Here is a 24138-nt window from a genome sequence, read left to right as displayed (position 1 = left end):
CGCTAACTTGTTTTTAAACTGCAGAGGGGATTTCATCTGCTGAAGATATCAGACAGGCTTCGGAACAGCTGAAGAAGCGCTGGGAGGAATTCTGTCAACTACTGCTGGAGAGGATGGACTGGCTGCAGCATCAGGAAAAGATCATTAGCATCTCTTCACAGCTTCAAGAGCTTCAGCAGGCCATGATCTCTGCAGAGAGCTGGCTGAAATCACTGCAGTCACCACCCACCGAGTCTGACACATCAAAGATCCAACTAGAGAAATGCAAGGTTAGAATCCAGAGCTTCCAAAAGATCTTTTTTTTTCCGCACAGCACGAACAAAGAACATAGTGGTACTACTATTCGACTGTCAGACAGCATCTGGAAAGAAGCAGTTAATGTTTTGGGTCATTGACCTTCCCTCATGACTGGAAGTGAGAAGCTCCCTTGCTCTGATCTCACTTGTATTGATCGTAAGATCTAAACCATTTATTGAAGGAGGCCAATCAATTCATTGATTTCATCCCGGCCAAAATTGGTTCCTTATGGGTTCATTCTATTTCCAAGGTCTTAAAGCCTTGAAGTTATTGGCTGCTCTGCTGTCACCTGCATATTCTAATGCATGTGATTAAGGTTTTTTCCCTCCACCTTCCTTTCAACATTGAATTTCAGACCTTTTCAACCCTTCGGTTAAGTAAGACTTTATTAACTCCTTTCCAGTCCTTGAAATGTATGTGTCCTCGTTATTGATCTCTTGCTGAAGGAACAAAGTCCTTCGTATTCACCTGGTGTTGGCTTCTCAGAATTTGAAGCATTTATTTAAGACCAAAAGACCATAAGACAAAGGAGCAGAAGTAGGCCATTCGGCCCATCGAGTCTGCTCCGCCATTTTATTATGAGCTGATCCATTCTCCTATTTAGTCCCACTCCCCTGCCTTCTCACCATAACCTTTGATGCCCTGGCTACTCAGATACCTATCAATCTCTGCCTTAAATACACCCAATGACTTGGCCTCCACTGCTGCCCGTGGCAACAAATTCCATAGATTCACCACCCTCTGACTAAAAAAATTTCTTCGCATTTCTGTTCTGAATGGGCGCCCTTCAATCCTTAAGTCATGCCCTCTCGTACTAGACTCCCCCATCATAGGAAACAACTTTGCCACATCCACTCTGTCCATGCCTTTTAACATTCGAAATGTTTCTATGAGGTTTCCCCTCATTCTCCTAAACTCCAAGGAATACAGTCCAAGAGCAGACAAACGTTCCTCATATGTTAAGCCTCTCATTCCCGGAATCATTCTAGTGAATCTTCTCTGTACCCTCTCCAAAGTCAGCACATCCTTTCTTAAATAAGGAGACCAAAACTGCCCACAGTACTCCAAATGAAGTCTCACCAGTGCCTTATAGAGCCTCAACATCACATCCCTGCTCCTATACTCTATTCTTCTAGAAATGAATGCCTACATTGCATTTGCCTTCTTCACTACTGACTCAACCTGGAGGTTAACTTTAAGGGTATCCTGTACGAGGACTCCCAAGTCCCGTTGCATCTCAGAACTTTGAATTCTTTCCCCATTTAAATAATAGTCTGCCCGTTTATTTTTTCTGCCAAAGTGCATAACCATACACTTTCCAACATTGTGCTTCATTTGCCACTTCTCTGCCCATTCTTCCAATCTATCCAAGTCTCTCCACAGACTCTCCATTTCCTCAGCACTACTGGCCCCTCCACCTATCTTCGTATCGTCAGCAAACTTAGCCACAAAGCCATCTAGTCCATAATCCAAATCGTTGATGTACTATGTAAAAAGAAGCGGCCCCAACACGGACCCCTGTGGAACACCACTGGTAACCGGCAGCCAACCAGAATAGGATCCCTTTATTCCCACTGTTTCCTGCCAATCAGCCAACACTCTATCCACATATGTAACTTTCCCGTAATTCCATGGGCTCTTATCTTGTTAAGTAGCCTCATGTGTGGCACCCTGTCAAAGGCCTTCTGAAAATCCAAATATACAACATCCACTGCATCTCCCTTGTCTAGCCTACTGGTAATTTCCTCAAAAAATTGTAATAGGTTTGTCAGGCAGGATTTTCCTTTAAGGAATCCATGCTGAGTTCTGCCTATCTTGTCATATGCCTCCAGGTACTCTGTAACCTCATCCTTGACAATCGACTCCAAAAACTTCCTAACCACCGATGTCAAGCTAACAGGTCTATAATTTCCTTTTTGCTTCCTTGCCCCCTTCTTAAATAGCGGAGTGACATTTGCAATCTTCCAGTCTTCCGGAACCATGTCAGAATCGATCGACTTTTGAAAGATCATCACTAATGCCTCCGCAATCTCCACAGCTACTTCCTTCAGAACACGAGGGTGCATTCCATCTGGTCCAGGAGATTTATCTACCTTTAGCCTATCCAGCTTCCTGAGTACTTTCTCTGTCGTAATTGTGACTGCGCACACTTCTCTTCCCTGCCACCCCGCTGATGTCTTCCTCAGTGAAGACTGATGCAAAATACTCGTTCAGTTCCTCTGCCATCTCCTTATCTCCCATTACAATTTCTCCAGCATCATTTTCTATCGGTCCTATATCTATTCTCACCTGTCTTTTACTCTTTATGTACTTGAAAAAGCTTTTAGTATCCTCTTTGATATTATTTGCTAGCTTCCTTTCATAGTTAATCTTTTCTCTCTTAATGACCTTCTTGGTTTTCTTTTGTAAGGTTTTAAAACCTTCCCAATCCTCTGTCTTCCCACTAATTTTTGCTTCCTTGTATGCCCTCTCCTTTGCTTTAAATTTGGCTTTGACTTCTCTTGTCAACCATGGTTGCATCCTTTTTCCACTCGAAAATTTCTTTTTTTTTGGAATATACCTGCCTTGCACATTCCTCATTTCTCGCATAAACTCCAGCCACTGCTACTCTGCTGTCTTTCCCGTCAGTGTTCCTTTCCAGTCAGCTTTGGCCAGTTCCTCTCTCATGCCACTGTAATTTCCTTTACTCCACTGAAATACTGACACATCAGATTTCGGCTTCTCTTTTACAAATTTCACAGTGAACTCAATCATGTTATGACCACTGCCTCCTAAGGGTTCCTTCACCTCTGGTTCATTACACAATACCCAATCCAGTACAGCCGATCCCCTCGTGGGCTCAACAACAAGCTGTTCTAAAAAGCCATCTCGCAGACATTCTACAAATCCTCTCTCTTGAGATCCAGTGCTGACCTTATTTTCCCAATCCACTCGCATGTTCAAACCCCCCACAATTATCATAACACTGCCCTTCTGACAAACCTTTTCTATTTCCAGTTGTAATTTGTAGTCCACATCCCTGTAGCTGTTTGGAAGCCTATAAATAACTGCCATCAGGGTCCTTTTACCCCTGCGATTTCTTAGCTCAACCCGTAAAGATTCTGCACCTTCCGATCCTGTATTACCTCTTTCTAATGATTTAATATCATTTCTTACCAATAAAGACATGCCTCCCCCTCTGCCTACCTTCCTATCCTTCCGATACACCGTGTATCCTTGGACGTTCAGCTCTCAGAGACATGCATCCTTTAGCCAGGTCTCAGTGATGGCCACGATATCATACCTGCCAATCTGAAGCTGTACAACAAGATCATCCACCTTATTCCTTATGCTGCGTGCATTTACGTACAACACATTAAGACCAGTATTTGATACTTTTTGCTTTGATTTCACTGCAACATTATTGCACTGCAACTCTATTGTACTGCAACTCATCCCAATGGCTACAAATTTGCCCCATCACCTGCCTGTCTTTCCTGACATCTTTACTACTCACTATCTTAGACTTATTTCTGTTTTCCCCTTCCTCCGCTCTATCATTTGGGTTCCCATCCCCCTGCCAAATTAGTTTAAACCCTCCCTAACAGCTCTATTAAACTTTCCCGCCAGGATATTGGTCCCCTTTGGGTTCAGGTATAACCTGTCCTTTTTTGAACAGGTCATAATTCCCCCAGAAGAGATCCCAATTATCCAAGAATCTGAAGCCCTGCCCCCTACACCAGTCTCTCAGCCATGCATTCATCTGCCTGATCTGACTATTCTTGCCCTCGCTAGCACGTGGCACAGGTAGCAATGCCGAGATTACTACCCTGGAGGTCCTGCTTCTCAGCTTCCTTCCTAACTCCTGGACATCTCTCTTCAGGACCTCCTCCTTTGTACTATCTATGTCATTGGTACCAACATGTACCAAGACAACTGGCTGCTCACCTTCCCCCTTTAGAATATTCAGGACCCAATCCGAGACATCCCATACCCTGGCACCTGGGAGGCAACACACCATACGGGTATCTCTGTCAGGCTCACAGAATCTCCTGTCTGTTCCCCTGACTATGGAATCCCCTACGACTACCGCATTTCTCTTCCCCCTCCTTCTCTCCTGCACAACAGTGCCAGGCTCAGTGCCAGAGACCCGGTCACCGTGGGCGTCCCCTGTCAGGTCATCCCCCTCAACAGCATCCAGAACAAGATATTTGTTGCTGAGGGGGACAGCCACAGGTGTGCTCTCCACTATCCGGACATTTTCCTTCCCTCTCCTGACAGTCACCTAGTTTTCTGACCCCTGTAGCCTAGGGATGACTACCTCCCTGTAGCTCCTGTCTATCACCTCTTCACTTTCCCTGATAAGCAGTAGGTCATCAAGCTGCAGCTCCAGATCCCTAACATGGTCTCTGAGGAGCTGTAACTCGGTGCACCTGGCGCAGATGTGGCCATCAGGGAGGCTGGAAGTCTCCCAGGATTCCCACATCTGACACCCTGAACAAAGCACTAACCCTGCAGGCATGCTACCTAATTCTACAGGAATGAAACAGGAAAAATAAGTCTACTCACCCACTTACCTCGCCAAACAGACAAACTTTTTAAACTGTTAGCTCGTACCATTAGCTGTGAGAGCCCTGCTGTTCCTGTCTGTCCGGGCCGACTCGCGAAGTGGGTTGTGGGGGGAGAAAAATAGAGTTGGTGCCTCGCTCCCACCTCTTCCCGTTTACCGCCGAAGCCTGTTGAAGCCAAAGCCCTACACTCTGCTACCGCTCACTCCGCTGCCCGCTCCGACAGCTGCCCGCTGTATAGGGTGGTCTCCTTTTCAAACTGTCCACGCGGTCCTTTTGACGTCACGCGCCTGCGCAGTCTCGCCCTTCTTGCACTGGAAGAAGTTTTTAAAAAAAAAACTGCCTTCCTTCAGAATTCAGCTCCCACGACGCTCTGTAGTCCCGATCCAAAGGAGAGCCATTGGTAGCAACCTGCCTTTTTAAACTCTCTGCGCGGTCCTGTTGACGTCACGCGCCTGCGCAGTCTCGCCCTTCTTGCACTCGAAGAAGTTTTTAAAAAAAACTGCCTTCCTTCAGATCACCTTTGTTCAAAAGTAAGCAATTTCAGCCCAGACAGTCATTTCTGAATTAATAGTATTCTCCAGCAGAAAGTTTCTATCTGAGTCACTGCCAAAGGGGAACAAATCTAAATTATAATGTAAGGATTTATTTCCTGGTGTCTTTCATTCATCATGATGTTGGGTTGTCCTGTATCCAGGAGAAGCAGACAGGAAAATAAATATAAGAGCAACTTAGACAGTTCAAACTATCAGGAATGACATAAAAACCTACTCATTTAAAACATTGGGGAAATTGTGACAGTACTTCTTGAATTAATATTAAGATAGGTTGTATACTCAAATTGTAAGAAAACATGTTGTATCATGTCATTAAAAGAGCTGAAGAAGTAGTACATTAATTATTGTTATTGATAAAGCTGGAATGTCTAGCATGGAGTCGAGTGGCACTAAAACAGGGCTTCAATTCAACTGGTCTATACCAACCACGGTGCTTATCTAAGCTGCTCCCATTTGGCTCATTTCCCTATACCTATCCAAATGCCTTTCAGATGTTGTTAAGGTACCATCCTCAACCACATCCTTTGACAGTATGTCTATGAAGAGAAAGTTATTGAGTGATTCTGTTGTATGAAAATTGTTTGAACTGTTTCACTCTGCCTGAGATGAGGCTGTCATCCAATGGCAAATGGAAAAGCCTCAATTAAACATCCAGTGGGTGTTTATCTCTCAAGCAATGTATTATTTCAGTGCAATTAAGAATTCAACAAAGTTTTATCAAATTTTGCACACAAGTTCCAGTTAGCAGGTATAATAATTGAATCAATTCAAACCCCCAGTGTTATAAAAATTTATTTCTATGAAACTATAGTTGACAACTTTATTTGATGGGATAGAAAGATATGATGTGTAAGGTTCTACAACATGTTTTGGTACTGTTTTAACTTTGTTTGTATTCAAGAATTAGATCTGTTAAGAGTAAGGACGATCTTCATTCAGTCAATCCTCCCTGTTAAACATCTATCTGTGGAAGCCTGTGATTCCCTGACCCACTCTGACATAATCCTCTAGTATAAGCCAATTTTTGATATGAGCATTATTACTTCATCAAATAAATTTAGTACTGCAAATATAAACTTCTGCTCAGAATTAAACCTTATACAACCAGTTATTCAAAACTCAAAATTACTGGTTTTTAATGCTATTATGTCATGATGTGTTTTATTTGGAGCTTTCAGAAATATTCAGAACCTGAAATTGAATGCACATAAAATCTACTTTTGTGTAAACCTTTCAGGAGGAAATCTCACGATTGAAAGCACTGCAACCATTGGTTCAAAAGCTGACCAAACAAGGATCTGAACTAAAACGGAAAGAAGAAGTGCCCAAGTCTTTGGGGGGTGATATTGTTGCTTCTACCAGTCACTATGCACAAGTTCTTGCAGCTCTGCACAATCAAGAAAAGTTATTGCAGTCTCGTAAGTGGTTCCAAAGCTTGTGCTAGTTATCCTTAACCATAGATAAACTCGGTCCTTCAGCCAGTTTCAAGCACTGAAATTGTATTGCCTTGTTGAAACTAAAATGTTAAAAAGTTGTTGGAGCACTTCATAGTTTTGAACTGCATTTGTAGTTTTCACAATAAGTAAGCATTGTTCCAGGTTCCTCCAGGGGAAGAAACAGAAATAGTTTTCTTCAGCATCTCACCTACTGATCTATTATGAATAAATATGTTTTAGAAATGAAGCAAGTTCGAATGAAGGAACACAAACTTATTGTTGCAGTCATTGGATAGCCTTTACACAAATTAAAATAACTGAATAAACATTTCTGGGTACTGTATTTTGATTCTTTACTTCATAAACAACAGAGAAATGACATTTTTAAGAAATCAGAAAGAATACTCTGCTTCCTTACATTCACTGCTGTTTTTTCCTTTGTGAAGACAATTTCTATCACATTGATTTTCCAAGCCAGAGAGTTAAACTTTCAACTAAATTCATCTGTCAGTGTTCTACTTTGTCTCACCCTCCATTCTTGTAGATTTCACCTTGGTGCACTGGTACAATGCTAATTCTCTTTTCCAATACAGGATCTCTGTTTCTCTGCTGATCATAATCTTTCATTTCCTTTGGTCCTCCCTTCACTTTCTGTTATGTAATTTACTTGTGCAAACTGTTTTAAGTTTTAAGTTTTGTCTTCCCAATGTTGCATTCTTTCATAATGCATACATCACTTTTTTTTCCTTAATTAGTTCTTCTTTTGGCTCAGTGAATTTAGACAGGAGATTGAGACCAAGAACAGCCAGGTCATTCAAACTGTATTAAGTTCGGAAACCTTAACTGGGTACATATTGGTTTTGCTTCCAACGTGAGGGAAAGGAAAGATGTCCAAGGTCCATACTTCAAGCTTCCAATCATTATCAAGTTGTCTCTGCCAGAAATTCACATATTTGAATTTGGAATTGACCTCCTTGATGCTCCCTCTAGTAGAAATAGTTCTAGTACAATAAGTGAACCTTCAGTGTTAAAGCTCATGCATAACTGATAGATAATTGGACAAGATGCCAGAGGATACGAGTGCCACAGAGCTCAGCTCAAGCAAAAATCCAACATCTTTAAAGAGGTAAAGTGAGTAAATCAGGATGAAAAAAAATAGTAGCGACTGTTTAATAACTTTTGCTCCTACTTTTTGTGCAGTATAAATACTATAATACTCCTTCATCTGCTTTTTATGTTGCCATAATTCAGGTGCCTCAATTGAGAAAACCTGCTAGAGCATGGGTAATATGAAATTCATGAATATACCACTTTCCAGCTGGAATTTTCTCAGTTTTCAAATGCCTTCAGTTGCACATGCTGGTATTTGTATAGTTCAAAGTAAAAAATTATTTTCAGAGTACATACATATCACCATATACAACCCTGAGTTTCCTTTTCGTACGGGTATACTCAGCAAATCTGTAAGACAGTAACTGTAAACAGGATCAACGAATAACAAACAGTGCAAAAGTAAATATAAATAAAAAACAATAAATAACAAGAGCATGAAAAACAAGATGAAAAGGAGTCCTTAAAGTAAAACCATCGGTTGTGGGAACACCAGAAATAGATTGAGTGTAGTTATTCCCTTTTGTTCAAGAGCCTGATTGAATCTTTAAGTTGTATTTCCAGCCTCTTTTATACCTTGCTTTTACTTTAATATAGGAAAAGTATATCAACTTGATGAAGGTGCTTAAGAGTTCACACAGGGAGTATTATGGGTATAATAAACAAAGGTAGTAAGACACAGATACATACTGTATTCTCACACCCTGGTACTTGGTTGAGGACGGAGAGCTGCAATTTCTGCAGAAGTAAGATTAATTGGTAATGGAAAAGCAGCAGAACTGCTGAACTGAATTTCTACCTTCAGCACTGAAGCATGAAATACAGGCAAATTTGGTTGCTTGGTTTGGATTTTGGCGGCACTTTGTTGATGACAAAATTATGTTTGGCTCTTGCACATGTGAGGCATGCTTTCTCCAATTGAAACTGGCAACAGCATTACTGTCAATGATTTTAGTAGAAAATTTACTGACACTGGAAGTGGCTATTTTTCTTGACTGTTTACAGCCAGGAAGCCTTTGTACAGTGATGTTTGCTGGCAGTCAGCTCCTGTTCTTCCCTAGTATCCTTGTTTACTAACACCCCTTGTAGGATACCTTACATGATCAGATGTCAGAAGGACTCCAGAATTGGAGTTTGGATTTGGATTGTGAGCAATGCCAGGATCAGAAGAGAGAAAGGCAAATCACAGAATTTGGCAATAATTCCCTGGTTTCCACATGAAAGCTGAAAGATCTTTCTTGGTGGTAGTGTTGTTTCACCATATATCCTCAGACAAACATCACCATCACTTAGTTGTTGGATGTGCTTTTGAAATTATTTTTGGAAAATGGATGTTGCTGGTATTGTCAGCATGTTTCCCGTTCCTATATAAACCGATTAGATGGTGAACTGTTGCCTTGAATATTGTGGTCCTTTCTTATAATTAGGTGTTAATGTGTGTAAAAAATCTAGCAGCTCACGATGTCTATTGCCTTAAATGTCTTTCTAGTTTCCCCATAAACTTACTGCTTTTCTAATTTGGATACCTTTTTCAATGAGACAAGAGTGCTACAAATGACCAGAACCATAACATTTCAACAAGAAAGTGTAAGTTAGCTCACATACATTAAAACAGAAATAAGTTTTGTCTTTCTTCATGTGGTTTGTTGTTGGGTTTATAGATTGCAGCACTGTGTGGAAATGTGTGAAAAAAAGACAAAAACCTTTCCTCTCAAATAGCGAGCTTTTATTTGGCCTCTTGAAAATTTCATTGCCTATAAAACTATTCACTGTTATTTGCTATTACACTTAATGGAGTCGCAATATACTCTAGATTCACCCATTGTGACACCAATCCATGATTAAATTATGAGGGTGCGTTGCATAAACCTGATTTCTATTCATAGCAATCTAGGCAAAAATGGAAGTGTTAAAATTGTTGGGAGTGTTTGACAATCTGAGTACAGACTGGATGTTCTCTTTACTTGGAAGTTAAATTCAAGGAGATTCAATATGAGAATCAAACTCTGGGCTGCACTGCGTGTTCTGGAAGGCTGTGGCAGTAGAACAATTAAGACTCTCAGGACACAAGGAAGACATGAGAAGGAAAGGTGGCTATTATTAGGTAGAGATGAATGGTGAAAATAAAACAAATGCTGTAAATGTAGAAGGAGAAAGTGCTGAAAATACTCAGTAGGTCAGACCACATCTGTGGAGATAGAAACAGAGTCAACATTTCCGGTCAGAAACCTTTGTAAAACTGTTCTCTTTCCACAGATATGACCTGACCTGTTGAATACTAACAACATTTTCTACTTTTGTTTTAGGGATTAATGGTGATCTAATTAACTGACCAAGTAGGCAGAAGGGTTGTATGTCCTTGTGACTTCCCACTGTTAGTACGCTGTGACCTGATTGCTTTATAATTAAATGCCAGAAGGACAATGTCCAATTTTTGGTCAACTAGGGCATGTAGTATGCTTTCATTTCTCTGACGTTCTTTGTAAGATTTGATAGAAAACAACAGCCTGAATACAACTTGTGATGCTTGTGCTCCTTCCCTTTCCCAGTTCTGGAAAGCCTACCTTCTCTTCGTTACAAGGAAACTTTGAACAAGCTGGTTCTGTGGATCCAGCAATTAGAAGCCAAGTTAACTTTATCACGTGTTACCGTGACAGAGTATGAAATTATGGAGCAGCGACTGAAGGAGCTGAAAGTATGTATTCTTAATCATCTCTGCTGGAATGTCTGAATTGTGTTGCTTTAATGGTGCCATTATTCTGATTATTCTAATGATAGATAAAAGACTTCTGATCCCTGTCATGAAGGAGTAATCAGTCATTCACAGATGGAAATGTATAGTCGTTTCATAGAAATCTCTTACCATGACATTTTTTGCTGATGCTGTCACTGTAATGGTTAACACCTGTCTGAAAGACAGGCTATTATTGTCTTATTGGAGGTGATAAAGCAGATAGAGTTAGCACAGGGGCAGATAGATCTCATTTTCAGGTGCAAGGAATCCGGCCATTAATTATGTTGAGAATTTTCAGTTATTGTTTCCCTCAATTGCCTTCTTCAGATGTTGTTGGATCTTCACTTGAGAACATTAATGTTCTGTGTTTAGTTGTATTGTAATGGCTGATCCTGCTGCCAGAAAGGAGTAAAGCTATGTGCAAAACTGTCACAAGTGTGTCGCTCATCAATACAAAGGCTTTCTTCTCCATTATACTAATCCCAGAAAGATGGCAGACATTCCTGCTGGTGGGCATCCTTATGCTATATTTTATTTTCTCACTCACCGTTTTTTATATATTGTGATGGTGACCGGCTTCTTGGAGTCAAAAGGGCTGATGAAATTTGGCAGCTTGTCATTTTTTGTCATGGTTCAGTGAGTTTATCACCTTTAACATCTGCCCCAAACTGCCTACGTTTAACACTTAAATTATTGCTTGTCAGAAATGGGATACAAAGACACAAATATAATGAAGGGCCTTTGATGTTTTATTTTAAATTCTGGTAGATGGATATCTTCAGTTTTTTTTCCTCCTCTGCCTGAAGTTGAACTTCAGATATTTCATATATTATGGTCGTTAGAGTACTGCTTTGACATCTTCTAATAACTAGGATCATTGGAAGATTTGCAATCAGTGAACAAGCCTTCTTAAGGTGATAACATCTCCCCTTGTTTCTTTTCCCATCCCCCACCCCACTCTTTCATAATCTCTTTTCCTCCTTTTGAGATTTCTTACCTTAATGATGGATTTGCAAAATCAAAAATTCCTCAGTGGTTTCAACTTCCAGCATGGTTGAAAGGAGTTTGCACATAGCTCATTTGGCTGACAGTGGACGGGATTGAGAATTACTTCTTCATCTCCTTCATTAAAGCATGAGTTTGCCTTTAATACATGTCCATTTTGTGCGTGCGTGTGTGTGTGTGTGTGTGTGTGTGTGTGTGTGTGTGTCTTTTTTACAGAGTGTAGCATGTTTTTCATGGATTTTACTTGGTAATTAAAAATCTCAAAGGGGAAATTAAAGTTAACATTATACACAAGTATTGTCATATATTTTAATAATTTGTTGTGGTGTTTAAATACTGAGCTTGGAGACTTGCTGGGGTGCATAAGTAAACAGAATGTAAATATATTTTAACAATGCTGACAAGCAATTTAGCTGGTGGTAGGGGAATGGATTACGAACGTCTTGTCCTCTGAAGCACCAATTTATAATGGAGTTAATTGTTTTTTTATTGTTAAAATTTAATTTGTAAATAGTTCATATTTGGGAGGATGAGAGCCTATCCTGTGTTGTAATTAAAGGTAAAGTCAGGATCACTATAGATGGGACATGGAATGACAGAGAATATTTACATCACTAATTGTTTCAATGTTAAGTAAAAATAGGAACTTGCAAAAAGTATTCAGCAGAGTAAAATGTTGGTGGAGGGGAAACAGAAATCCAATAGTGCCTGCTGAGTAGTTCCAGCATTTTCTGTTTTTATTTCAGAATTTCAGCTTCTGCAATATTCTCCTTTTGCAAAATTGCTTCAGGTTTCACACTGGGGACTGTTGCTGGCTTCAGCTTGTATAACTTGGCTTTCCTTGATCCCACCATGGGAAGATCTAACAACGTCATGGGTGGTTTTTGCTGTCAGGCTTTTTAGCTCCATGATTTCTCTTCGCTGAGAAGAAGTAATTTGGGCCAACGGGATCCATGAGGACATCATGCTTGCTTTCAAAATTGATTTCCACTATGAAACCACATACATTCGGGGTTCAAGCCACAATTTCTAAATGTGTGTATAGTTCAAACCACAGCAATGTTTTGAACTGCAAAAATGTCAGTGACAGACCGTAGCAGGATAGAGATAAGCTGGAGACTCAGGAGTCTGCTGAAGCTGGAATCTGGCACAACAAGCAAGCCGCTGGAGGAACTCAGTGGGGCAAACGGTATCTTTGAGGGAAATAGACTATCAGCGTTATAGGTTGAGACCCTTCAGTATGGAAAATCAGTTGTCCATTTCCCTCCACAGATGCTAACTGATTGGCTGAGTTCCTCCAGCAGTTTGTTGTGTTTGCTATGGACAAGCTATTGAGGTTTAATGCAGAGGAATGTCGTCGGAAGAATAAAAAGGGATAATATTTAATAATCTCACTGAAGTGGATGCAGAGGCAAGGGGATCTGTGGGTACGTGGCAGAGTTGGTTGAGAAAGCAGTGAATAGGGCATACATAACTCTGGGCTTTATTCTCAGAGGGGTTGAATATAAAATGCACAATAGTTCTGCTGAACCTCTATAAAATTACTCATCTGGCCCTGGTGATGTTAGCACAGTAAAGGCATCACTGAAGATCCAGAGAAGGTTAGAACGCTTCTTGGGATGAGGAATTACAGTAATAAGGATAGATCAGAGAGGCTGGAAAATGAAGGGAGAACTCATCCTGTGTAAAATGATGAGGGAACGAGACAGAGAGTACAACAGGAGGTTTATCCCTTTGATGGAAAGGTCACAGGTATTAAAAGATCAGGGAAGAGAATAAGAATCATGGAATCACACTGGATGGAAACAAGTCCTTCAGCTCAGTGTGTCTATGCAGGCTGTCAATTGCATATACATATTGAACCCATTTTCCTGTAGAGTGAGATGACAAAGAACATTTTTATGTAACATTGCATTGGTAGGAGATAACTGTATCATGGAGAAAAATTAGCAAGGCTAAGTTGAAGGGTAGCTGGGTAGAACTCAAGAATAGTTGTGGTGGAGAGGTAGCATGGACATACTGGGCTGAACAAACTTGGGGTGTTGAAGTCATTTGCTGACACTGATTTTTTTTATTTAGTCATTGTCTAATGTTCTCTTCAGAGCAAAACATTGGTCTGATGAAATGTAAAGATGCATTATTTGTGAAGTTAGAGCAGGAACGTTTTGGAGAGCAAGTTCAACCACTCTATGTGACCTTTTATGACGACACAGAAGTCTTCAACTCTATCAATCCTATGTTTAAAAATTGTCAATGTTCTATTATTTGTGAACAGTCATTGTTGCTTCAAGGCTATCACCCCTTTAAACATTGTGTCTTGTAACTAACTGCTCTCAAGATTAAAGAAATGTTTATTTAATCTTCCTATAAAGAGCCCTTGAGGAAACTTCATGTTTGATTTCTGCATGCATTGTGTGTAGATTTGTACATTCTCTAAGAGACCTTGTTGGTGATTTGAAAGACTCCTTGGTACACTTGTTTAAATCCACCTTTCTCCAACTGTGTGACTTCATACTCAGGCTCAAATTTCCAACAGCCAGTCCAGCACAGGCCCTTACCCAAAGCAGACTGTCAAGCGTTAAGCCAGATAGCCCACCTCACACTGGACGTATTAGTCACATCAAACCCAACTGACAATCTGAGACACAGTCTGATCACAGTACAGCGCTATATTCTTTTAATCTTATAAATTCTAACCTTTTAAAGTTTTAAAAATGGATGGTCATAAAGTTAAAGCAGAGATATGTTGAACTCTTGAGTGATTTAATAGACACTGTAGCTCTTAATTTAAAGTGTATAGAAAATGTATTGATTTCTTAACTGAAGCATCATAAATCCTAAGATTCTTGTCATGTGTATTCACAATACATTTACGTTTCCTTTTGAGGTTTTACAAGGTTCTTTTCAGGAACAGCAAAGTAGTCTGAATTATCTCACAACAACTGCAGAGGAGGTGTCAAAGAAAGCCCCAGCAGAGATAAGCCAAAAATATCGATCAGAGCTTGAAGAAATTGTTGGCCGATGGAAGAAATTGACACTTCATTTGATGGAGCAGAGCCAGAAACTTGAGGAACTGTTAACAAAAGTTCAGCAGTTTAAGGTTGGTACATTTCTGTGTCAACTGCCTCCCATCAATTCTAATGGGATAGGGCAATTGGGTAATGACACCAATATAGCGGAGAAATATGCCCACAGCTGCAGTGTATAATTTATCCCAGGTCTTGCAGAGAAGTCAAATACTCTGAGGTGTTGTTTGCTTCAGTTATTGTCAATGGACTGCAGAGCTTCAGAGCACAGTGATATCAATTTCAAAAAATGTACCACTGCAGCATAATTACCAAAGTCAACAAATACATACCTCTGTTCCTCTCAACTTTGAAGAATGCACTTTAGTCGGTGTAGTGCTAATTATATGGAGTTCGGAGGGGGCCACCATTTTGTTCTATCTTCACAGGTGCATCAGTATTTGATGGTGTGCACTGTATATGTTTGTTCACTGTCCTCATGTATGGCTGAAAGCAGATCACTGCGTTATTCAAGCAGGGAGAACAAGCCTGAGATTGTCCACAGCCTGGAATTTGCAATCAGCTGCAAAGCAATGATGCTCGCAAATGTCTGGACTGCTCTCTGTGACCTGGATTTTCATTTTTCTGATGTGTGCAGCTGTCAGGCTTCAGTTTACTGGGAACGCTGGTGTCTAGCAACATTGTTGTCACCATATTAGCTGGGCATTTCAAAATATAGTATTTAAAATGCACATTTAATTAAGGTACAAGCTGAAAGACCGTAAGGAAACTTGTTAAAACTTGGGGAAATCAATGTAGTTATTTTTAAAAAAGAGGAAGTCATAATCCAGAAAGAAATTATCCATTCAGAGCTAGAGAGTTTACAAAGTATTAATTGTAATTTCATAGAATTGCATCTCATCCAGAAAAAGTGAAAAAATCTGAAGGTGTAACTGGTAAGGTAAATTTCAGATCTTGTCATGTGGTCACAGATCACTAAAGACTGTAGTGGAGAAGACAGCACAGACTGAATCATACAGCACAATATACTATAAATTATAAAAATATATATAAAATGATAAATAAGTAGTGCAAAAAGAGAAAAATAATGAGGTGTTTTTGGGTTCACTATCTATTCAGAAATCTTATGGTGGAGGGGAAGAAGCTGTTCTTAAAACACTGAGTGTGTGCCTTCAGGCTCTTGTACCTCCTCTTCGATGGGAACAATGAGAAGAGGACATATGCTGACTTTAGCTCTCATCTTAGCTATAGGCTAGCAAACACAACAGGAACCATGTCCTTGCTCAGATGAGAGTTAATTCTAGCCACGATTAACCTCTCAAAGCAGTTCATCACAGTAGATCTCTGTGCAACTAGGTGATAGTTGCTGAGGCAGCTCATCCTACTCCGGCACTGGTATGATTGATGCTGTTTTAAAGCAGGTGGGAACTTCCTACTGCAGCCATGAATCTGATTTAAGATGTCCTTGAATATTCCTTTGGGGCCAGACACCTGCGAGGGTTCACATTTGAAAGACAGGAGAGAACAGACTCACTCTCAGCAAGTCAGTGTCCATTTCGTGGGCAACAGCGACAAACACTGGCTGCTCTCCCATCACTGCAGCTACAAAATCAAAGGCTCCTGAAACTTTCTAATCCTGAAGCATTTAACTTGCAATATGAAACATGTTTGAAAATAACCCTTCTCTTCAGACACGGCCTTTTCTCATCTTGTGTGCTTTGAGTGAAATGATTTTTGAAACAACTTTTGACATGGCACACATAAAGATTGGAAGTTTGGACTAAAATCACTGTAAATTGTACTATTTTTCATTCAATGTTGTTATATAATTGCCTTATTAAAGTGCTTCCTTCTCCCCGATAACTTCATGCACCATAAATGTTTTTCAAAAAGAAGAATAGCACGGTGATTTCCTTTGGGATATTAGCACAGGTGAAATATGATTGGGAATGGCTGAAGAAAGGTTATAATTTAGTTTTTCTGTTCTTCTTTGGTGAAACCCAACATCTATTCCATTCTGTCAGAACAAAAGATAAAAAGTTTGTAAATGATATGCAGAAATGAATCAAGCATCCCGTGACCATACATCTTACTACAGACATGTTGTACCATGTAAAGTATTTGTTTTTTTTGTGGTGTAAGATAAGGGTGCTGTTGGTGGGAGATGTGATCAATGTTTTGTTCATCATGACAAGAACTTAGGAATACTTCAGAAAATGCAAAATAAATCAGGTTATTTCTACCAATTTATTATATATTAAATCAGATTACATTGCATGTCTATGGTAGGTTATTACTCTACTTAAATTTTCCAACAGGTTATTTGGCCTCAATGGAAAATATTACTAATTAGTATTGAGTTGTCTTTGGCTTTGACTTGGGCCTAAATAAAGCTTTCTAGCCTCATCCGGCAGAAAAAAAAATTCTATTTGGGTTCAAGCCAAATTCAAGTTACGGCATTCTCAAGTTCATTGAGGCACTCAGCAATGAAGACTTTCTTTAAACGTAATGATGAAAAATAGAAGTACACTGATTATCACAAAAAAAGAATAATGTCAGCTTCTACAACTAGACACCTTCTGGCCTAAATCTCTTTGATTTCCATAGTTCAAATTATAGGTCCTTTCCTATAACACCTATGTACATATGAACAAGCATTTAGGAGAGAGGCAGAATGGACTCGTCAGCCACTGCAGGGCTACAGGAATCTTCTGCTATGCGGAAACTCAGTTCAAAATTGCACTCCAGACTTGCAGATTATTTGGGTTGCAAACAGTTCAGAGGAACAGAACCCTGTAGTGACTTCGGGAGGACCTGTACAGTGCCTATAAATAAAAAAGCATTCACCCCCACTCCCCCCCCTGGAAGTTTTCATAAGACCATAAGATGTAGGAGCAGAATTAGGCCATTCAGCCCATCGAGTCTGCTCTGCCATTCCATCATGGCTGATCCCGGATCCCACTCAACCCCCTACACCTGCCTTTTCGCCATATCTTTTGATGCCCTGCCCAATCAGGAAACAATCAACTTCTGCTTTAAATATACGCATGGACTTGGCCTCCATCACAGTCTGTGGCAGAGCATTCCACGGCTTTACTACTCTCTGGCTAACAGAATTCCTCCTTACCTCTGTTCTAAAAGATCATCCCTTAATTTTGAGGCTGTGCCCTCTGGTTCTGGATGCCTCCACCATAGGAAACATCCTCTCCACACCCACCTTATCTAGTCCTTTCAACATTCAGTAGGGTTCAATAAGATTCCCTCTGCATTCTTCTAAATTCCAGTGAGTACAGGCCCAAAGCTGCCAAATGCTTCTCAAATGTTAACCTCTTCATTCCCAGAATCATCCTTGTGAACCTCCTCTGAATGCTCTCCAATGACAAAACATTTGGTCTGAGATATGGGGCACAAAACTGTTGACAATACTCCAAGTGGGGCCTGACTAGTGTCTTATAAAGCCTCAGCATTATCTCCTTGCTTTTATATTCTATTCCCCTTGAAATAAATGGCACCATTTCATTTGTCGCCTTTACCACAGACTCAACTAGTAAATTAACCTTCTGGGAGTCTTACACAAGGACTCCTAAGTCCCTCTGCACCTCTGATGTTTGAACTTTCTCCTCATTTAAATATTAGTCCACACTATTGCTCCTTTTACCAAATTGCATTATTATACATTTCCCAACATCATGTTTGATAGTTTTACAACATTGAATCACAGTGGATTTAATTTGTTTTTTTTTACACTGATCAACAGGAAAATACTCTTATAGTGTCAAAGTGAAAACAGATCTCTACAAAGTGATCTAAATCAATTACAAATATAAACACAAAATAATTGATTGTGTAAGTACTCACCCCCTTTAATATGACAAACCAAATCATCACTGGGGCACCAATTGGTTTTAGAAATCACATAATTAGTTAAATGGAGATCACTGTGTAAAATCAAGGTGTTTCAATTGATTGGAGAAAAATACACCTGTGTCTGGAAGGTCCATCTGCTGGTGAGTCAGTATCCTGGCAGAAGCTACAACATGAAGACGAAATAACACTCCAAGCAACTCTGCGAAGAAAAGCACAAGTCAGGAGATGGACACAGCAAAATTTCCAAGTCACTGAATATTCTTTAGAGTACAGTTAAGTCAATCATCGAGAATTGGAAAGAAAATGGCACTGCTGTAAATCAGTCTAGAGCAGACTGTTCTCAAAAACTAAATGACCGTGCAAGGAGGGGCAGAGTGAGGGAGGCCACCAGGAGGACTATGACAACTCTAGAGGAGTTACAAGCTTCAGTGGCTGAGATGGGAGAGACTGCGCATACAACAACTGTGGTCCAGGTGCTACACCAGTCACAGCTTTATGGGAGAGTGGCAAAGAGAAAGCCACTTTTGAAAAAAAAAAAGTCACATGAAATCTTGGCTAGGGTTTGCCAGAAAGCCTGTGGGCGATTCTGAAATCTGCTTGAAGAAGGGTCTATGATCTGATGAAACCAAAATTGAGCTTTTTGGCCATCAGACTAAACACAATGTTGGTGTAAGCCTCACACTGCACATCATCAAAAACATACCATCCCTACCATGAAGCGTGGTGGTGGCTGCATCATGCTGTGAGGATGTTTCACTGCAGCAGGCCCTGGTAGGCTTGTGAAGGTAGAGGGTAAAATAAATGCAGCAAAATACTGTACAGGGGAATCCTGAAGGAAAACCTGATGCAGTCTGCAAGAGAACTGCAACTTGGGAAATGATTTGTTTTCCAGCAAGGCAATAACCCCAAGCATAAAGCCAAAGCGACACAGGAATGGCTCAGAAACAACAAAGTTAATATCCTGGATTGGTTAAGAGTCCAGACCTCAATCCATTTGAAAATTTGTTCCTGGACTTGAAAAGGGCTCTTCATTCCATCTGACAGTGCTCGAGCAGTTCTGTAAAGAAGAATGGGGAATAATGCAGTGTCCAGATGTATAAAGCTGATGTCAACTATGACTTACTCTTGGCCAGGAAAGAGTAGAAGTGATGCTGACATATCTTTTGAAAGATTAGGAGTCATTAAACTACTTCTGAGCCAAAGCAATTCAATTGAATGTGCCTCCATTAGTCTTGATATTTTGTCATTCATTTATGGAATAGACATCACTGATCCCCAAAAGGAAATGCTAGTTATGAAATAATACTGCATGAGAAGAAAATACAGTGTGATTTTCCTTTGTTTTAGTGTCAGGAAAAAAAGAAGAAAATTAGATATATAACTTCAATTTTATACAGTAAGATTTGAATGTTTTCTCTCTCACATAAACTAAATTTGACATGTAATTGTGTGCTTGGAAAAATTGCAATTCCTGAAATTAGGCACAAGCTATACAATGTGACAATAATTTGTGATCAAAAACTTGAGTGAATTTGGGAATGTGTCGAAACATGATGATTTCATTGATTTGTAATGTTATAATTCTGTTGAACAGAATGACACAAAAACCTTGAAGAAATGGATGGCTGAAGTGGATGTTTTTTTGAAGGAGGAATGGCCTGCCCTTGGTGATTCAGAAGCACTTGAGAAGCAGCTTGAGCAGTGTACTGTAAGTGAATTAACTCATTATTATTTCTTGTCTTAATGTAAAGTATTACAGGTTTCTGTATAACAGTTGCAAGAGAAATCTGAAGTTCATTAGGTGGATGGATACTGGAAAGCTGCACCAGAAATAAAACAGTTTTCTTCATAATAATGAAGCTTGGTTCCTGTCAGTTTTGAAAGTGTTATTAGTATTATCTAGTGTCTCCAGGGCACCCAGAATTCTGGGTGTCTTCATGAAGGGACTCAGCCTGAAACATTGACTGTTTATTTATTTCCATACATGCTGCCTGACTTGCTGAGTTCCTCCAGCATTTTGTGTGTGTTAGCCCAGAGTTCTACTGGCTTTCCAAAAACCATGTCATTGATAGCAGGTACCTTTAGATGAAAATGTATTTGGGTGACAGATTAGGGCCTGAGTTTTAATCTTTTCTTTTTTTTTACTAATGATACGTGTACTTGACAACATTAAGAACTTCTGTAGTATTGTAATCTCTTAAGACAGATGTAAATACATTTTTAAAAGTGATGGCTTTTTAGTATACTTGAGAGGATTCTAATTCTTGTCCATGTTTTAAAGCTAGACTGTCTGGTTCAAAGCTAAATTGCTGGAAATCCCAGGTTATTTTCTTATTTATTTACTTATGCATTGGGATGTGAAATTTGAAATCAACAATGTAAATGGTGGTACATACAAAAGATAACAAGGTGCAGTTGCCTTCCAGCTTTTAGGTATTAAGTATCAAGAATGCTGTAGCAATAACATGTTAGTAATGTATCTACTTTATTTTTTTGTTGACTGTTTAATCAGGACAGGATATTATATTTTGGAAATATTTTGATGTACAACGAAGATAATCTCTATTGTGCATTGAGGAGTTTGGGAACTACTCCCCAAAGAACGATAAATGTGTTGATTTTGACTCCCAAGTCAAAAGCAGGGAATTTCAAACAGTAGAGGGGTTTCATCAGAAGTGGCTCCTGAACTGAATAAGAATTACAAAAGAAGTAAGGTCTACCTGGGGTAAATAGTCAGTAAAAGTATAAAAGAGGCTTCAATGTGCTATTTAATAAACAGTGTATGTTCTTTAAAAAAAAAACCACGAATGCTGAAATTTCCATTAGGGTTAATTGAGTTATTATAGATGTTTGTAGTGCATTCAGTTTTATCTCTTTTAATAGTTATCAATTTTTGTGTATATTACTGTTCAGAGCTAAGTCTTTGAGTCATTGGTCTCATCTTAATGTTTGCCATTTCAAGGAGAATTTGACAGCATGAGTCTACAGTAAATGTAGTGAGCAAATCACAGCTATGAGAGTGATTTTTAGCTCATTGGATAAACACCTCAGCATAAAAGAAAATGGAAAGGACGCAGTCCCTAAAATGTGACTATGAAATTTGACTATTAGAAACTGTTCTTGGGTTGATCCTGAAGGCAAAAGCTATAAGACCATAAGACAAAGGCCCGTTGAGTCTGCTCCACCATCTTATCATGAGCTGATCCATTCTCCCATTTAGTCCCACTCCCCCGCCTTCTCGCCATAACCTTTGATGCCCTGGCTACTCAGATACCTATCAATCTCTGCCTTAAATACACTCAATGACTTGGCCTCCACTGCTGCCCGTGGCAACAAATTCCATAGATTCACCACCCTCTGACTAAAAAAATTTCTTCGCATTTCTGTTCTGAATGGGCGTCCTTCAATCCTTAAGTCATGCCCTCTCGTACTAGACTCCCCCATCATGGGAAACAACTTTGCCACAACCACTCTGTCCATGCCTTTCAACATTTGAAATATTTCTATGAGGTCTCCCCTCATTCTTCTAAACTCCAAGGAATACAGTCCAAGAGCGGACAAACATTCCTCATATGTTAACCCTCTCATTCCCGGAATCATTCTAGTGAATCTTCTCTGTACCCTCTCCAAAGTCAGCACATCCTTTCTTAAATAAGGAGATCAAAACTGCCCACAGTACTCCAAGTGAGGTCTCACCAGTGCCTTATAGAGCCTCAGCATCACATCCCTGCTTCTATACACTATTCCTCTAGAAATGAATGCCAACATTGCATTCGCCTTCTTCACTACCGACTCACCTGGAGGTTAACCTTAAGGGTATCCTGTATGAGGACTCCCAAGTCCCGTTGCATCTCAGAACTTTGAATTCTTTCTCCATTTAAATAATAGTCTGCCCGTTTATTTCTTCTATAACAAACTTGAGTGTTGCGGGAGGCAGTGAATCTAATACTCAGGAAGGAAAAAGACTTAAAGGAGAAAGTTCAAAGGTTACAACTGTAAGTTGGTTGTTTGTATGTCAATAGAACTATCTTGCAGAGTTGAAGTAAGCTATTTTTTTACCAGCAACTTGAAAACCACAAAGGAAATCAAGATATATTTTGATTTAAAAGAAAAAGTTTATTACTTGAAACTTATTTTAAACAAAGGATTTCTCCACATTGCATTGTGGGATACTATCAGATCTTTACTTTGTGAGACCTGGTCCATGTCATTATATGAATACCTATCAAAACCTCCCTGCATTTCAATATAGCCATATTTGACAAAAGGCTAGAATTAGATGATTGGATTCAACTTCACTGGTGAAAGTAAAGTAGATGTGATTTTTTTTCAGCTGACAGGTTGGTGTAAGAAATAAAGTTATCTACTCTCACCAGTACAAAGCTATTTGAGTGGATGGCAGAATGCTTTGGGATTAGATGTTTAGTGATAATGCTTGAAAAAAATCAAGTGCCTGAAAGAAGATGAGATGGTTCTTCCTTTAGGAAGGAAATCACTCTTTGTGATAATGAAAAATTGACTGCCTTAATTTAAAGAAAGAAAACTTCCAGTGAGTTAAAGACAGTATTTCTATCTCACCTTAATGACATTCCTAAACTGATTTTTGTTCTCAATCTCTCCATGATATTTTTGAACTTTTGCATTAAATATGCTTTTAGCTTGCTGATATAATGTATTATTTTTGTTGTCATACAGCATGATTTCCTGGCCAAATCCTGATAGCTGTCTGATTAGAAATGTAATATTTGTAGTGTTATGATATGCCGCAAGTCTTTCCTTATTTACACTTCTGGAAGAAATCGAGAGTTCAACATACCAGTAAGGTAGATGTCTGCACCGTTGCTAAAGCATACAAAATGTATATCAGCTAACTCCATCTGAGTACTTCCAACACACTTCTGTTCAATCAGAGATGTTTCTGGGTAATGAATATTTAGATGTTTACTTTGAAATATTCTGCATTTACTCAAATTTGTTTTAACTTAGTACACAATTATTTGTATTAGAAGTAGATTGGCTCTCCAACTGAAGCATAGCTTTCATAATAATACAGAGCTTTGTCCCATGTTTCAACTATGTTTACAGGTACAAACATGAGAGAATCTGCAGGTGCTGGAAATCCAAAGTAACACACACAATTCATCAGAGGGGTCTCGGCCAGAAATGTCAACTTTAACTCTTTTCCTTAGATGCTGCCTGGCCCGCTGAGTTCCTCCAGCATTTTATGTGTGTTTTTGTGGTTATAGGCATTTTGATAACTGTGACACATTTCCTTTTTAGGCTTTAGTGAATGACATCCAAACTATCCAGCCCAGCTTAAATGGTATTAATGAAGTTGGAGAAACCTTGAAAAGCCAAGCTGAGCCTGAATATGTGAGCAAATTACAGACCGAACTTGCTGATCTGAATGGATGTTGGGATAATATTTGTAAACAGGTGAGTGCTTTAGACTTGGACAATCAAGGTTTTTGAAAATCAAATAAGATAATATTCAGTGTATGATTATTTACCTTCAGTACCTAGAAGAAAATTGGGCTATGTCAAACAGTTTGGCTGCCA

General features: G+C 39.5%; 1 protein-coding gene across 9 annotated transcripts in view; it reads left to right on the top strand.

The window, feature by feature from the left end:
• The window catches only part of dmd (dystrophin), a 1998855-nt gene that overhangs the window by 785896 nt on the left and 1188821 nt on the right, over positions 1 to 24138 (top strand). For all 9 annotated transcript variants that reach the window (XM_063050913.1, XM_063050911.1, XM_063050907.1 and 6 more), the window contains exons 19-24: positions 25 to 269; positions 6639 to 6819; positions 10497 to 10642; positions 14574 to 14786; positions 20174 to 20287; positions 23860 to 24015. In XM_063050913.1, the coding sequence (XP_062906983.1) occupies positions 25 to 269; positions 6639 to 6819; positions 10497 to 10642; positions 14574 to 14786; positions 20174 to 20287; positions 23860 to 24015 (1055 nt within the window). The remainder of the gene's footprint in view (positions 1 to 24; positions 270 to 6638; positions 6820 to 10496; positions 10643 to 14573; positions 14787 to 20173; positions 20288 to 23859; positions 24016 to 24138) is intronic.

Source organism: Mobula hypostoma, chromosome 6, assembly GCF_963921235.1.
Source record: "Mobula hypostoma chromosome 6, sMobHyp1.1, whole genome shotgun sequence".
Classification (NCBI taxonomy): domain Eukaryota; kingdom Metazoa; phylum Chordata; class Chondrichthyes; order Myliobatiformes; family Myliobatidae; genus Mobula; species Mobula hypostoma.
The sequence above is the reverse complement of the archived record's forward strand: the minus strand, read 5'-3'. Positions and strand labels throughout refer to the sequence as shown.